At 40.2% G+C, this 16724-nt stretch overlaps 1 protein-coding gene across 1 annotated transcript in view; it reads right to left on the reverse strand.

The window, feature by feature from the left end:
- The window catches only part of Frem2 (FRAS1 related extracellular matrix 2), a 160253-nt gene that overhangs the window by 49625 nt on the left and 93904 nt on the right, over nucleotides 1-16724 (reverse strand). The window contains exons 5-6 of the mRNA XM_048341464.1: nucleotides 10642-10767; nucleotides 8725-8976 (exon numbers count right to left, since the gene is read on the reverse strand). Of these exons, the coding sequence (XP_048197421.1) occupies nucleotides 8725-8976; nucleotides 10642-10767 (378 nt within the window). The remainder of the gene's footprint in view (nucleotides 1-8724; nucleotides 8977-10641; nucleotides 10768-16724) is intronic.

Raw genomic sequence — 16724 nt, forward strand, 5'->3', positions numbered from 1 at the left:
AAAGCACTAACCTAGCATTAAACACGCCCATTTTTGTACCTGCTTAGTAGAGCAAATTTTATAAGCAACATGTCAGGATCAATGGAGATTCTGACACGAGAGTGATTTATTTGGGAGTCCCAACAGCTGAAGGAGGAAAAGCTACCATTAATAAGGTGTTCAACAGCATCGGTGTGAGGTCTCAAGAGCAAAAGCATGTGGCTATCACTGGAAAAATAAATAACGCTGGCCACAGGTTGCGCAATAACTGACCCTGGACATGTATCTACTGGAGGCTGAGGAAGGAGCTGTGACCCCCTTGTTCCAAGCTGAAAGGAATGGAATTCTTACTATCAGAACCCACAGTTGGCTCTCGAGGTTGTGAACTCAGCGTCCTCCTTGTCCCATGGACCCCAGTGCAGGAACGGAAGACATGGCCACCCTCCATGCACACCACCACCATTTGCCTCCTCTGGTCATTGGGAAGCATTTGCCAAGGGGGATGTCCTCCTTTGTAGTTCTTGGGATTTCTGTTCTGCAGAACACTTTACCTTCTTCCATCCTTCCCAGGAGGTTGGGGGGCTCTGTGTCCCTACGAAACTGCCTGGCAGCTAGTTCTGTCACTGAACACTCCTGCAGCCCTCGTGCGCTTGCTCTCTGCATTCCTTATTGCGAAAGAAATCCTCTCAAGGCAAACTGATTTCAAAAAATGTCTTTGTCTCATAAGTTGTTTGTAACTAGTGGGGAAACCATAGCCAGGGTAATAAAATCTTTCAGCATGGGCTGGGGATATAGCCTAGTGGCAAGAGCGCCTGCCTCAGATACACGAGGCCCTAGGTTTGATTCCCCAGCACCACATATACAGAAAACGGCCAGAAGCGGCGCTGTGGCTCAAGTGGCGGAGTGCTAGCCTTGAGCGGGAAGAAACCAGGGACAGTGCTCAGGCCCTGAGTCCAAGCTTTCAGCATGATCATTTTCATATGATTTCCCATATTCAGATAACACATACTCATGAGCACAATAACTTGGATGCGTATATTATTTTTTTCCTCTCTCTCTCTTTAGAAAGAAAGACTGTTTGCAAGCACAACTGGATTCCATAATGTCCCTGATGCAATGCTTTGAACTAGGGAATAAGCTGTCCTCTGAGAATTAATCAAACCACTTTTTCTTTTTTGCTAATAGTTGACTTGTCCTTTCAGTGTTTTGAGCTAGATCCAACACAGGCTACCAACCATACAAAGAACTTACAAATATGTATTCTTGATGATTATCAGTGAAAATGTGCACATGAGGCTTGTCAAGAGGACAAAGATCTCTGATGAATGGTCTAAACTTCCATTCTTCTTTCCACCCTCTTGTGCAGGGTAGTTAATACTTCCCTGCTTATTGCAATGGAGACCACACGCATAGGTACGAAGCCACTGTCTCAGCCATCTCCACGTCCACCACTGTGTACAGCATCATCAATGCTAGCACTGCAATGACTCCATTTTGGCTTTTCACATTTTGGTGTTGGTTTGCTTTTCAGTTTTTCCCTGGCAATTGAGCATTCCTGAAAACTGCTTCCATTGAAGGTGGTGTTTGGGGTTTTAGTTTTTTTTTTAAAGGAAGAAAAGAATGATCTCCTTGTTGGCATTCTCACCAGAGCTCTTCAGCTTGGTGGTGCATTTCCTGGGACTGTGAAGCTGACTGTATATGAAGCACCCTGGGGGAGACTGAAGCTGAGATCAATTTCAGCCACCTAAGGTGGAAAAAGGAAGCTATTTTCTCTCACAGTGCGCATAATAAAGAGTGATTGACCCTTTTATTTCTCTTCTCAGAAATGTATTTAAAGGCAGGGGCTGCTGACCTGTACTCTGGTTTGGCTCATCCCAAACAGTGAGGCTGCCTTCACAATAGATTGTAGCAGCCTATTCAGACATGTGACAATGAACATCAATTTACAAGCTGCCAACTCCAATGACTCGGCCATCTCAATTCTTTGTGTGGAGGAAGATTGGCCTTCCGAGAGCCCCAGGCCCAAAGTGTATGCCCTTTGAGGGCTTCCACCCCATGTGGAGCCCTGCTTTACAGTGGCCCATGGTGCTTCTTTTTGACTATTTCATTGCCCACATCCTTTATAGACTATGCTAACCTATTTGCTACTGTACTCCACCATTGGGGTGTGCCTACTACTAGAAAGGACTCTAGTAGATGTAAGGGTTGTAGACAGAAGAGTGAAATAAAGGGTGCAGGAAAAAAACCTCTGATCTTCTTAGTGGTCTATCTAAAGTGATTTAAAAAAAAAAACCTGCTAAACTGTATTAACTCATGATAACAAGTAACTAATCAAACCTTAGCACATTCTGATCAAAATGGATCTAAACATGCCTTTCAAACCCCTGCTGGTCATAGTCAGGAGCAAAGTGCTCACTGCACGTGTATATAGTGAAGGTGGCAGGATAAATTCTTGATCTCTGCTAACCTATCAGAGCCCCCTGGAACATGACAGAGAGGTCCTTAAATAATATTAAGTGAACAGATGTGCAAACAGGTCATCATCTTTTGGTCTCAGTGGGAGACCAGTTCCAGGACCCTTTCCTGAATACCCAAGTTCACAGACACACAAGTTTCTTCTGGAATGACTGGTGTTTGTATAAAACCTAAGTTCATCTTCAATTCATTTTAAATCATAATACTGAGTAGAATATGAATGTTATAGAAATAATTTTGCTCTATTACTTCAGCATAGGACTGCAGGTGGGGGCTTAGGGATTAAGAACTTCTGCCTACCATATAACTTGGAGAATAAAGACACACACACAATAATCTGTGCACCTTCAGCCCAGTTCTAATACTTTTCAACTATTTTTGATTCAAAGATGATTGAATCTGTAAATGTGGGACCTATGTATAGAGGGATGACTGTGTTATATTCAAAGATCCATTCCAGTGAGACAGAATGAGTACCTGTTGTTTCTTAGAGAAAGGATGAAAAAGATACTTTCTTTTATTCCGGAAGTGTGACAGGAAAGGTTTAAAATGGGACAAAGAAGAAAGGCATTTTTAGTTTGAGGCAAGTATTACCACTTCCAAATAGATTATTATTGAGATTGGTAGTGTGATGTATTCACTGTTATTATTATTATTTTTTTTTTTTGGCCAGTCCTGGGCCTTGGACTCAGGGCCTGAGCACTGTCCCTGGCTTCTTCCCGCTCAAGGCTAGCACTCTGCCACGTGAGCCACAGTGCCGCTTCTGGCCATTTTTTCTGTATATGTGGTGCTGGGGAATCGAACCTAGGGCCTCGTGTATCCGAGGCAGGCACTCTTGCCACTAGGCTATATCCCCAGCCCACTGTTATTTTTTTTTAAATATGGAGTCTGCACACTTTTCTAAGAAAATGCTGAAAAAGAGCCACAATGTAATTTAACACTGTGACCGTTCTTATGTAGTCACTTTCCTCATCTTGAGTAACCAAAAGGCCACAAGCCTGCAAGTATATTCCATGAATTTGAGGGCTCACTTCTGGATGAACTAGACCTAGATCCTGGCATAGGTGTCTGTGCTCACTTTCTTATGGGCAAGAAGGTCCTTGTTCAATGTAAATGATACACTATTTAGCTGCTGTCCTAAGAACACTAGAGTCTTTGCCTTTTCCGGTCTTGTGGGGAAATGTTTTCATGGGACTTAGCAGGAGAGTCAGGTGGCCGCCTGCCAAGCTCATGTGCATGCAGTAGAACAAAGCTTGTTAACACTCAGCCTGTGGTGAGCAGAACACTGATCCAGTTTCAGAAGCACCAGGGGAGTTCACAGGAACACAGCACAAGCTCTTTAGAGGCTGAGTCAGATGGACCCCCAGTGCTAAGGAACCTACCAGCCGTCTCTGACCATTACTAGTTGGCTTTTATTTAAACTGTAATGATATTCCCCTTTGTGACATCCCTGAGAACTAGCCTTCTGAATCAGGTCTAGAACAAAGTAGGCAGGGTTAGGAATAGGATGCTGGAGAGCTGCAGGTCCTGTGAAGACCAAATCTGGGCCCCTTACTTCCCCAAATCTTTAATGGATGACTCGTTCACTCACACGCACTCAGCTCTTTCTCTTCTTGTACTCTCATCATTGTTATGTTTGGTGACCATGAATAAATGCTGTCATTTTGTAAGCCAGAAACCACTATAATAAAAAGAGCTGTAGGGCTGGGAATATGGCCTAGTGGTAGAGTGCTTGCCTCGCATACATGAAACCCTGGGTTCGATTGCTCAGCACCACATAAACAGAAAAAGGCAGAAGTGGTGCTGTGGCTCAAGTAGTAGCCTTGAGCAAAAAGAAGCCAGGGAGAGTGCTCAGGTCCTGAGTCCAAGTCCTAGGACTGGAAAAAAAATAAATAAATAAAGGGTGTAATGGACTTTCCTGCCTAGGCTGGCTTTGAACCACAATCCTTCCATCTCAACCTCTTGAGTAGCTGGGATTACAGGGTGAGCCACCAGCATCTGGCTAAAGTGGGTTTTAAATCAGAAAGTGTTTTAAATTTAGGTGAAAGTGTGTAAAACCACAATAATTTAGTTTTATTTTGAACAGGGGCAACATTTAAAACCATCTTGTTTCAAAAACATAAAGAATACTTGTTATTTGGCAATTTCAATAATGGACTGAAGTCTTTCCTTTTTTCTTCTTTTACTGTGTGTTTGTGTGTGTGTGTGTGTGTGTGTGTGTGTGTGTGTGTGTGTGTGTGTGTGTGCGCGCGAGCTGGTACTGGAGCCTGAATTCAGGACCTAGGAACTGTCTCTCAGCTTTTTCATTAAAGGCTGGTGCTCAAGCACTTGAGCCACGGTTTCACTTCCAGTTTCTTTTTTTTTTTTGGCCTGGGCCTTAGACTCAGGGTCTGAGCACCATCCCTGGCTTCTTCCCGCTCAAGGCTAGCACTCTGCCACTTGAGCCACAGCGCCCCTTCTGGCTGTTTTCCATATATGTGGTGCTGGGGAATCGAACTGAGAGCTTCATGTGTAGGAGGCAAGTTTCTTTGGTAGTTAATTACAGATAAGAATTCCAAGTTACAATGCATGAATGCTTTGAGCTGGCAGAAGCCCACTTTTTCCTGTTCTTTTCCAAAGTTGTTCTCACTTTAGCAGTTCTTATTCTATTCTTCTCAATGCAGAATATAAGTTTGTTCTGTCCAATCTTCTCTTTAATTTCATCTGGCCATGCTTTGATCCATCTGGCTGGCATTCCTTTGTTTTGAGTTTATATTAACATCAACTACTATATTTAAGATGGAAAAAAAGAGTGGTGAGTAGGCTTTTCAGCTTTGCAAAAATGAATACAAAAATTTACCCACACACCCTCCTAGGATGTATTTTTCCAGCACTAGAAATTTTCTTCACTAAGTGCTCTTGCTGTTGCGAAAGCTTTTCTGATATCAGCAAGCCTTTGAGTGGCACAGCATTGAGTTTCATTTAGCACTAAGCTCACTGTGCTCCCTTTTGCAGGTTCCTGGCTTCTTTCTGGCATGGTAATTTTTCCAGGGTGGGTGAAGGAGACAGCTCCATTAGCCAAAGCCCCTAGGGGTTTCTATACAAAGTCAGAGACTGAATTCAGCTTGAAAGCTCCTTAATTCATTTCTAACTCTGACAGCAAAAGTCAGTAATATTCCCAGTATTGCTTTAATACTCTTCCTAAAGAACCAATATTGCAGTATTAAATAGTAGCCTTTAGTACTGAGGGTCCAAAGATATGCATGGACTATATTTAGGACATCTGCACATGGTTAATGTCAGACATATTGCTGGTGGATCTCACGTACTTCTCTCCCAAATGATGAAAATTTTTAGCTATTTCTTAATACTACAATCCAGATTTTATAAAGAAACATCTTTACTTCTAGAGTCTGTATTCTGCTCTCTTACAGTTAAGAATTGACAAAAGACCAGTGCCAAAGCCTCAACCTTGTAATTCTAGCTATTTAGGAAGCTGAGATCTGAAGGATTACAGTTTGTAGCCAGCCTAGACAAAAAAGTCCCCAAAAGACTCCATCTCCAATTATTCAGCAAAGAGCCAAGCTTCAGGAGTGGCTCAGATGGTAAAGCTCCAGCTGTGAGCAAGCCAAACAACTGCAAGACTCTGAGTTCAAGTCTTAGAACTGACACACACACACACACACACACACACACACACACACACACACAAAATAAGTAAGTAAAGCAAGTAGCTCTGCCCATTATTAGTCAGAACAAAGTTCCAGCAGAATGATGGGGGTAGAGAGGGTGGCTTGTTACTGAAGAAACAAGAAATAGCGAGAGCCATGGTTCTCTTTAAAAGAGATGAGAATGAAGAAGGTTGGCTTATAGGTTCTTCACCTGCTGTCTTCATTATTCCAGAAACAGGCACGGTGATGAGAGTGCAAAGTGTGAGAAAGCATATGAGACAACTTTTCTAGACTGTGAGACAAGCTTTCACATCTTCCAACTCCAATCATGTGACTATAGCAGATGATGAACTGGCCATCTCACAAGTGACATCACTCTCTGACCAGTGTTGTCCTGTATTCAAATTGTTCTTTTTTAGACTCCTTGTCAATTTTCTTTCTTCAGTTACGCTAGAAGGTCTGGTTAGATTTTAACCCCTTTGATGAGATTTAGAACTCAAGATAGCCCAGGGGGAAAACTTCATCAAATCTGAGCTAAGTAAACCTAGACTTTGAAACCATGTCCAACAAGTCACAGCTTTGTAATCTTAAGCAGTTCTCTTATCTTATTCTCTATCTCTTGTTCCCTCGCTCTTTCTTATGTCAGTACTCGGCCTTGAACTCAAGCTTTAGGCACTCTACCTTACCTTTTTTTATTCAAGGGTAGCATCTTAGGGTAGCATCTTTGATTCACAGTTCCACTTCCAACATTTTGTTGGTTAATTGGAGATAAGAATCTCATGGACTTTCCTGCCCAAGTTAGTTTTAAACCATATCCTCAGATCTCAGCCTCCTGAGTCGTTTGGGAGTATAGCGTGAGCCACCTTTGGTGCCTACCTTAAGTAGTTTAGTAAAGTTCCATAAGTCATAGTTATCCATTTATCCAGTGATTCAGATACTTATACTTTGTAGAATTTGAGAATGTTCTGAGTTACTCAGGGAAAATTCTTAGTATTCATAGAAGTCAGAGCTGTTATGGTTGTATTTCCATCACTGTGAGAAAATACTTCAGATGATGGCTCACAATTTTTTGGGGTTTGGTTCATGGTCAGTTGGTCTTGTTGCCTTTGGTCCTGTTGTGAGGCAGCACCTTATGGTGAGTTTGTGATGGAGGAAGATGTTTACCTAATGGTAGCCAGGAAACCAATAGGGAGAGTAAGGGGATGGGCTCTTTAAATTTTCCCCAATGATTCAAGATCCTCTGACTAGGCTCTGCGCACTACAGGATCCTGTGTTTCCTGACAGCTACACAGGCTGGTCACAAGAGCTTCTGGGGAACATTCCATATCCAAATGATAGTACATATGGATGAAAACTGACTTTCCATTAAACTGGGTATCCTTGCTTCTCTCAAATGAAAATGAAAGAAAAGTGACTGCTCTATTGATTGTAGTCATCATACTAAAAGTCCTATATGGCATGATATAAGAGAAAGACAAAAGTAAGAATTGCCTTACACAAAACCAAACTGGAGAATAAATAAAGAAAAAACGACTGCACTGAGCACACATTCTAGGCTCTATACCATCATCTTTTTTCTTCTGTGTAGTTTTCCACTATGTACTAAGAAATCATCACTCAGTGAGTGCAATAGTTTCTGAATTACTACAATCAAAAGGCTTGCATGGGACAGTAGAAGTAAATGAGGTAGATAGTTCACTCCAAATTGAGGTCTTGCTGAATGTTGAGCAGAGACCCTGCAACTTGGACATCGGAGTGAAGAGGAGGAAGGTTTATGGAGAGCCTGAACCATTGGCGGTGTTACATAGCCAAAGGAATAATTCCTTTAATCTCTCAGCTGAGCTTCCAGAGATTTAAAAACAGAACCCTCAAAGAGCTATATATTGGTTTTGTTTTCCTAAAGGTATTTTAAATAAGCACAAAGAAAAAGATCAGACATTCAAATGGAAACATGGTTGGGAGAGAAATGGTTGTAACCAAGAGAGACCCTAAGTGGGCTTGCCTGAGCTCTCCTCATTCTCCCATTGGATATGGTGCACTTTCCTTGCTCTTCCTGCTTACTCATCGGCCTGTCTTTAGTTTGTTCTAATGGACTCATTCCGTCTATGCCTCACCCATTGCTCCTACTCCCCCTTGTCCTCACACCTATCCTTCATCTTTAGTGGCCATTGGTAGCCAATTGGAAATGAGAGTCTCATAAACTTTCCTTCCTGAGCTGGCTTCAATCCTCAATCCTCAGATCTCAGCATCCTTAGTAGCTAGGATTACAGGTGTGAGCTACTGGCACCTGGCTGACAAACTTCTTTGTTACAAAATATAAACTTTACAAAGAAATCCACAAGAAAAAGGTATAAATTAGGTTTGCTAAAATTGTCTCCATTTTTCACGATGAAGTTTAAATGGTTGCAATCCTCTGATGTAAATAGCACTGTGAAAGAAATTACAGAGAAGTAAGGACATGTAGGTTTGACTTTGCCCTTTGGAAAGCTTAAACCATGAAAAAGGAATCATGGTACAAAATCCATGATGCTTTTTGTTTCCCATTTTTCCTGTCTAGAAAGTTTTTGGCCATGTTGTTGTTCTGGGTTAGTGAAGGATTTTGAGGTCAGTGGGTACTCACCATCATCTTTGTCGGGGAGGATGGTAACCCGAGCTCCTGGGAACTCTGAGCCCATTTTCCCACCCATGGGCATGCTCAGAAGGACTTGGAAGCTCTCCTCCTCTTCGTACAAGGAGTCATCAATAACAATTATGCGACATGCTTTTTCCCGTTCCTCTCTGTCAAAGCGAATGACACTGGTGTGGTCCTCAGGCCTGGATATGTAATCAGAGTAAGACAACACGGAGGTCGGCACAGTTCCAGTTGCTGTTCCTGGAGGTGGAAAAAGTCCAAGAGGTTTCCATGTGGCACCCTTGTATTCCCAGGGTATTTCTCAAAACCATTATTTTTCCTGAGTTGTATTTCAGTGGTTGCCACTGCATCTGAACACCCAGAACTTCACGGGCAATCACCTTCTGTTCCAGGGTCATGAGACTCAACCTCACAACTACCTCAAACAGAAAGCAAGTATCCAATTTCTTATCAATGGCAATTTCCGCTGTTCTCCTGTCTCTCCTGTCAGTGGATTTTTTTTGGATCAACACACTATTACAAAATAATAGCTCCTACTGTTCAAATACGACTGCAGGCCAAGAGCCAAGTGGCTTACATGCTTGGTTTATTAATCCTTTCCACTGCTCTATTAAGTTTTATACACTTGATAACTGGGGTGTGCACACATTAAACCACTTGCTCTGGGAACCCAAGAGTGAATCCTGAAACCTGTTTCTAATTGCTGTTCTGGACTGGCTTTCAATTCACATACATATAAATAAAGAAATTAATGAAAGTTGACTCATACACTAACAGCCTCTGTAATATTTTTTTTCTATTTTTGGCAAATCTTCTAGGAAAATATTCTGTGTATCAATGACAATTATAGACAAATCTTAAATTTGGGTTGCATAAATTCACCTGTCATAGGACATTTACTCATGAGCAAAAGAAATAGAAATTCTTGTTTGATGTGTTTAAACAAGTTTAAAATGTTAAATGTGTTTTTGAAACATTACATTTGCTGACATAAATGCTTCACAGAATTCTTGAAATATTTTGAGGAACACATAGGTTTAAATCACTGTTAACTTTGATCAACATGCAATAACAATTAGGATTAATTATCCTGATATAGTTGAACTCAACTTTAGTCATGTTAAAATCATATGCAAAAAGGAAATGTTATTGATTATTGTTATTTTCCTATTTACACATGTACAATCATATAATGAAGCACCAAAGTAATATATTTTTTCTTATAATATTTCTTATTCCAATTTCTTATAATATAATCTGAAAAGGTATCTATGTTTGGTAAAATTTTTAGAGACATTTTAGATTGATTATCACATTATAATATATATATATAAAACCCATATAATATATATGTAATATGTATAACCCCAGTACTGGCAAATATATATGCCAGAATATAAAAGCATACTATATATGTTATAAATATATTTAAAATGTATACATAAATATTTATATTTATAATAGATATTTACAACATTATTTATAAATACTTACATTTATGAATAAACAAAATAAATATACATATTTTTCAGTACTAGGGTTGGAACTCAGTGCTCTGTTGAGCCATATCTCAGTCCTTTTTGTTTTATTTTCATTTCTTTTAAATTATTTCTTAGATGGCATCCTGATTTCTCCCCTGGGGCTGGACTTAGATTATGATTTTACTACCTATGTCCCCCATGTATCTGGTATGACAAGTGCCCTCCCACCACATCTAACTTGTTGAAATGGGGGCAGGGGTCTCATCAATGTTTTATCAAAGCTGGCCTCACACTGTTAAATTGATGTCTTTTTGAATTTATGAAAAATCTGTTAATAATGCTAAACTATTATGGAGAAAAGTCATGACTGCAGCAGGTTGAGGAGGTTTGCGTTTATCTGCAGTTCTTTTACAAATGGAGTTACCTTGCTGCGTGTAGCAGATCACCATCAGCTCCTGGCTCACGTCCCCTGTCCTCCGGAGAGGGATGAGCAGTTCACCCACGTCTTCTTCAATGCTGTATTCAGACTGGGGGATGAACACAGTCGACTCTAAAGAGAAAACACAACCACAGCCAGTATAGTATTTGTCCAAACTTCTTATTCCTGAAAAATAAATTCTCTGCAAATGAGATGCTCTAATGGCTGAGGTTGCCCCTTTACAGTTTTGCTGTTGTTTGTTTCTTTTTTAGGATAACAAAGTTGAAGGAGAAGGAAGGAAGAGAGGGAAAAAAATCTAGCACAAAACTCAGTGTGGCTTTTATCACCAGTTACTGAATTTTTCTCAATTAGTAAGTGCCTTGGACCCAGTTTTTAAGTCCAGTTTTATTCTCTTGGCACACACTAGCACTTCCCCTTGGAATGGTAGACACCCAAAGGAACGAAGACTTGAGAAATCCTCTTGACCCATCACTTCCTTTACATTGGGGACCTCAGGCTCTCAGAGTCAACCTTAGTTGCCAGGGAGGCTCACTAGTTGAGTCAGGATTACAATTCAAGTCATGTAGTAGTGTCTACTGTTTTTGTTTTTTACCTAAAGTGTTCCTCCTTTTACTGTGAAGTCTCTATTTATCTCCTTTGCTATTTATTAGGGCTGCTGGTTCTTTGGGGATTTAGTTTCTTGAGCTCTTTGTAGATTCTGGATATTAGGCAGCTGAGTAGCTGGCAAAGATCTCTCTGTCCAACTCAGTAATAATGCCCTTCACTTTTTAGCTTAATGCAATCCCATTTGTCCTTCTCTCTCCTCCTATTTAGTGAGCCTTGAAATTCTACTCATGAAGTTACTATCTATGCCAATAAGTTCTAGTGTTTCGCCTAGTACTTCCTGTAGTAGTTTCAAAGTTTTAAGTCTTACATTGAAGGAACTAATATATTCGGAATTGGTATTAGTACAAGGTGACAGTCATATTTAATGATAAGTGGGGTTGGGAAAGATGGAGGAGCATGATGAAAGGGCTGGCACTGATCCAGAAGCATGTATTCATAGGAAATGGCATTGAATTGACATCCCTCATACAATTATTCAAAGAAAATAAAATAATTTTAAAAGAGTAATCCTTTTGGATGATTCATGATGAAAAATATAGGCTGACACTGTTCAATATTCAAAAAATAGCAATTCCTTCAGTATTCATAAATCTAGTTATCCACTAGAAGGAAAATCTCAGCAGCGTTCTTCCTCTCCTAACAAGGCAGCAGAACAGGGGCTATGCACTTCACATGTGTATATTATACCTCTCAGTAACAGAGTTTTGACATAGTTGACAGATACAGCAAGTACTAGAAGCATCATAAGTAAGTAGCTAAAAGTGAAGTTACTATTTACAAGTGTAAAAATCGTTCATTTATTTCTATTATTATAAATATGCTGTGCAGAAAACTTCATTGTGATATTTACATACATGCATATAATGTATTTTGATCAAAAATCACCATCTTCATTACCTTTTCATAACCTCTCTCTCCTACTGCTTCTTAGTAGTTTTTAGTGAGTTTCATTAAGCAATTTTCATATACATAATATATATATGATCTTAATGGTTTTTAGTAAGTTTCATTAAGCAATTTTCACACATATTATATATATATAATGTGTATTCATTATCCATCATCCTTTTCTCCTACTTTCTTTCAGTGATTCCTCCCAAAATATTCCTCCTTCTGTAATAATGCCAGATAATTTTTAAATGATTATGTTTTTATGACCTAGATTCCATATATAAGTGAAAACATGATATTTATCTTTGAGCTTGGCTTATCTTGCTCAATATGATAGTCTCCTGTTCCTGCAGATGATATAATCCCATTCTTTTTTATGGTTGAGTAATACTCCTTTGTACACATGAACCACATTTGTTTTATCCACTCATCAATTTATACCAAGCACTTAATCCACTAGTTTGACATCTTAAAACCCAAACAGATACTCTGGTAGTCAGTTGTGAACATATTTGGAATGTCTTTCATCTACACAGAGACACTTCACCATTATTTTTTAAAGTAGTATTTTTTATGATTAGGAAAGTTTCAGCGATAGCAAGTGCACTCTCACCCTGCTCTGTGTCCCAGGAGCTGACTGGTGGAAGCCACATGAGATGACAATTTTGCTCTGTGCTTTGGAGTTTGGGGAGGTCAGCCAAATGGAAGTACAGGTAGGAGCTCATTCCTCCTGCTCTCCTCACATTCTCAGATCTGGCTGTGCCCTTGCCCCAGTCTAGAGGCCAGGGTGCCTGCTGGTGGCCAGCTCCCTCTCCCGGGCCCTCAGACTCCAAGGTGGAGATGTCCCAGCCTCATGGTAGCACTGTGGAGCCTCTGGGGCTCCACAGTCATGTTCTCATCTTTGTAAAAATAGTCATAAGAGATTAAAGTCTTTATAAATTGTTCATTTTGAGTGTGTTATTTGTGTCTTCTTAGGACATGGGCACATTCACTTTTAACATGTTCCAAGTCTAAGCTTTTATAACTAGTCACTCATTTATCAAACACTAATGGCCTGACTTCCACTTGCTTGGCACTATCTTTGGTGTAGTAGATACAGAAGTGAGAAAAATCCCTGACCTCAAGGAGTTTTCTACCTAATAACACATGAAAAGATAACTATTATATTATTTAACATAATGTGAAGAAATAATGTGTGTGAAGGGTGATAAGGAGGCTGTAGCTAAGAATGGAGGGATGGAGGGGTCTAAATTTAGGTTTAGACTTGGAGGATCAAGGTTTGAAGCCAGCCAAAGGTTTGAAGCCAGCCAAAACACAAAGGAGAGACTCAATCTTCAATTTACCAGCAGAATGCTAAACTAGAAGCATAGTTCAATGGGTAAAGTGCCAAACCCAAGTGAAGAAATGGAGTAAAAGCATGAGGCCCTGGGTTCAAGCACTGGTAATGGCATTAAAAAATAGAAATAAACAAAGACTTCCCAATGAGATGAGAACAAGCAAATATTACCTTACCTACAACCTATTGTAGTGACAGAATTAGCAATCATCACTTGTATTTTGATGGAGTTTTAAAGGCATCTAGAGAAATAAGAATGGCTTGGACATACCATGGTATTGTTTAAGAATGCTTATTTGGGTTTCTCAGGACTCAGTGCTTGCATTTCTCCAAATCTATACTTTGAAGCTTTAGAACCGGATGTGATGGTGTGTGAGATGGGCCATTGGGAGGTGATTAGGTTTAGGTGAGGTCATTGGGAAAGGGCCTCCCATGATTGGTTAATGTGCTGATAAGAAGGGCAGAGCAGCAATCTCTCTCTACCAGCCTACACTGAATGCTGAGTGACACTGCAAGTCTATAGCCAGAAGCAAAGCCAGGAAGAATTAAGACACCTCTCCAAGGATTAAACTAATATGAGCCCTTTGATGTTAGATTCCCCCCTCCCACCTCCTGAACTGTGACAAATATTTATTGTTCATGCTGCTCAGTCTATTACATTTTTGTTATAACAACTGGAGTTGACTAAGACAGGGTTGAACCTATAACATTTATTCTATACTAATGCATTTTGTATTAAGTTACTGAATAAAGGTCCATGAATAGGATTTCAATTAACCTCTCTGAGATTTATACCTTGAGTATCTGAGTTTTGCGTGTCCTTTTACCCCATGGCCCATAACAGGATTGATCAAGCAAGTCAGGACTTCTTGTCACTGCAGGGAGTTTTGAATTGTTAATAAGGTAGAGAGGTGGGTGTCAGGACCAGGCCCTCTGCTCTGGAATTCACTCCTACAGTTGATCTGACAGAGGGTAAACAGGCCCAGTATCAAGTTCAGGTCTTCTGTTGACCTAACTTCTAACAAAAGTATATGGTCTGTGGGAGGAATTAGAAAGGGCTGTCAGATAGACAAAGAAAGAATCCCCCTGGTAGACTTTCTAGCTAATGTTATTTTCCAACTTCACTTTACATATACAATACAAGTGTATGTTCAGACTGCCTCAAGTAAGCACAGTTCTTTATGTGCAAAATGTCTAAGAGCACCATTCTTGTATTATTTTTAAAAAATGATTAGCTAACACATGTAGACCTTTACTGTTTGCTAAGGCTATTCTAAATAGTTCACAGGTCCCAGCTAGTTTGGTGCTTTGACGAAAGAATTGTTGAGACTGTCATTTTACCTCTGAGAACACGAGGCACACAGAGGATAAGTAACCTGCAGGTCTGGTTATTAGCTACTTGTGCTGGATTCAAAACCAAGCCTTCCATCCCAGAGCCCTCGCTCAATAGAACACTGGGCTCACTCAGTGTCCTGCAAAGAGAAGATCAGCCAGGGTCTCAGGGAACAACACTCACACCAGAGGAAACCAAAACTAAACAAGAAAGGAGATATAAGGTTCTGCTGCTAAGGAAGAGGGAGGGCAGAGGAAGGAGAGACATGGAAAAGGAAACTTGAAGGATTCCATTAAAGTCTCAATATTTCCCCAGAAATTTTGTAAATGTATGTAATTGTATGTATATATTACAACGGATGACATAAATGTTAATATATATGTAGAGAGAGTATAGTACATAAAAGTAAAAATAGAAAAGTGTGTATGTCAAATCCCATTCATACTTCAAACTGAAACTACAGCATTCATTGAAGAAAAGAGCCAGGGTTAACTGCAGATACAGAAATTTTTCATTAAGTAGATAGAGACCAGTGGGAAACATGAGTTCTGGGTATGTTCTCAAACATTCTACTTCAAAATGCTCACCCATGTTGTAGAATTATAAATGATTGTGTGTGTGTGTGTGTGTGTGTGTGTGAGAGAGAGAGAGAGAGAGAGAGAGAAAGAGGGAGAGAGAGAGGAAGAGAGACAGACAGTGACAGAGAGACAGCGGGACACATCATGCTTATTTGTAAGTGAAAGGAAAACATCAAAAGAAAAGCAGCAAAACAGACTCTCAATGGAGAAAGGTCCCAAAGAGGGGAGTCAAATGGGGTCTGATAAGGGTTGATTATTATAGTGAGGGGCTCCTCCCATGTCTCCTGGACTTGGTGCTGATTGGTTGATGGCTTGTGCCATGCATGCACCTTCCAAGCTCTTTTCATTGGTTGAGTGGGGAACCAGGGTATTATGGGAAGAAGTGCATTCAGAAGAGCCAGGGATAATTTGGGAACAAAAAATGCCACAATGGGCCACAAGTTATCTGTCATATGTTATGTCTACTACTTTTTATTCCTATCTACCTAACAGTTTCCCTTTCTTTCCACATTCCTCTCTCTAAAAGTGACTTTTATAAGGCATAACGTCATGCTTTCTTTTTTGGTGGTTTTAGGTGTATAAAGAAATGAGTTGAAAGTACACAGAGTTCCTATGAACTCCTACATCCTCCTCTTCCATTTTCGACCATTAGGGACTGGGAATATGGCCTAGTGGTAAAGTGCTTGCCTCGTATACATGAAGCCCTGGGTTCAATTCCTCAGCACCACATATATAGAAAAATGCTGGAAGTGGTGCTGTGGCTCAAGTGGTAGAGTGCTAGCCTTGAGCAGAAAGAAGCCAGGGACGGTGCTCAGGCCCTGAGTTCAAGCCCCAGGACTGGCAAAAAAAACCCAAAAAAACAAAACAAAACAAAACCATTTTCGACCATTAGCACCTCAAATGTTTATTAATTTGGAGATCTTGCACTTTTTTTGAGCAGCAAGTCTCTGTTCCTTTTGAAGATTCAGATAAGTTTCCTTGCCCTTATTTTTGAAAGATATGTTATCCAAAATGAATGCATTTTTTTTTTTTTTGCCAGTCCTGGGGCTTGAATTCAGGGCCTAGGCACTGTCCCTGGCTTCTTTTGTTAAAGGCTAGCACTCTACCACTTGATCCACAGTGCCACTTCCAGCTTTTTATGTTTGTGTGTTGCTGAGGAATTGAACCCAGGGCTTCATGCATGCTAGGCAAGCACTCTACCACTAGGCCACGTTCCCGGCCCCTGAATGCATTTTTTTTCAGTTCTATTATTAGCACTTTGATTGGTAATTGCAGTTTTTATTTTTAAAATCTGACTGTGCTGCAAACTTATTCCAAAAAGAAG

The sequence above is a fragment of the Perognathus longimembris genome, chromosome 3 (genome assembly GCF_023159225.1).
Source record: "Perognathus longimembris pacificus isolate PPM17 chromosome 3, ASM2315922v1, whole genome shotgun sequence".
NCBI lineage: Eukaryota > Metazoa > Chordata > Mammalia > Rodentia > Heteromyidae > Perognathus > Perognathus longimembris.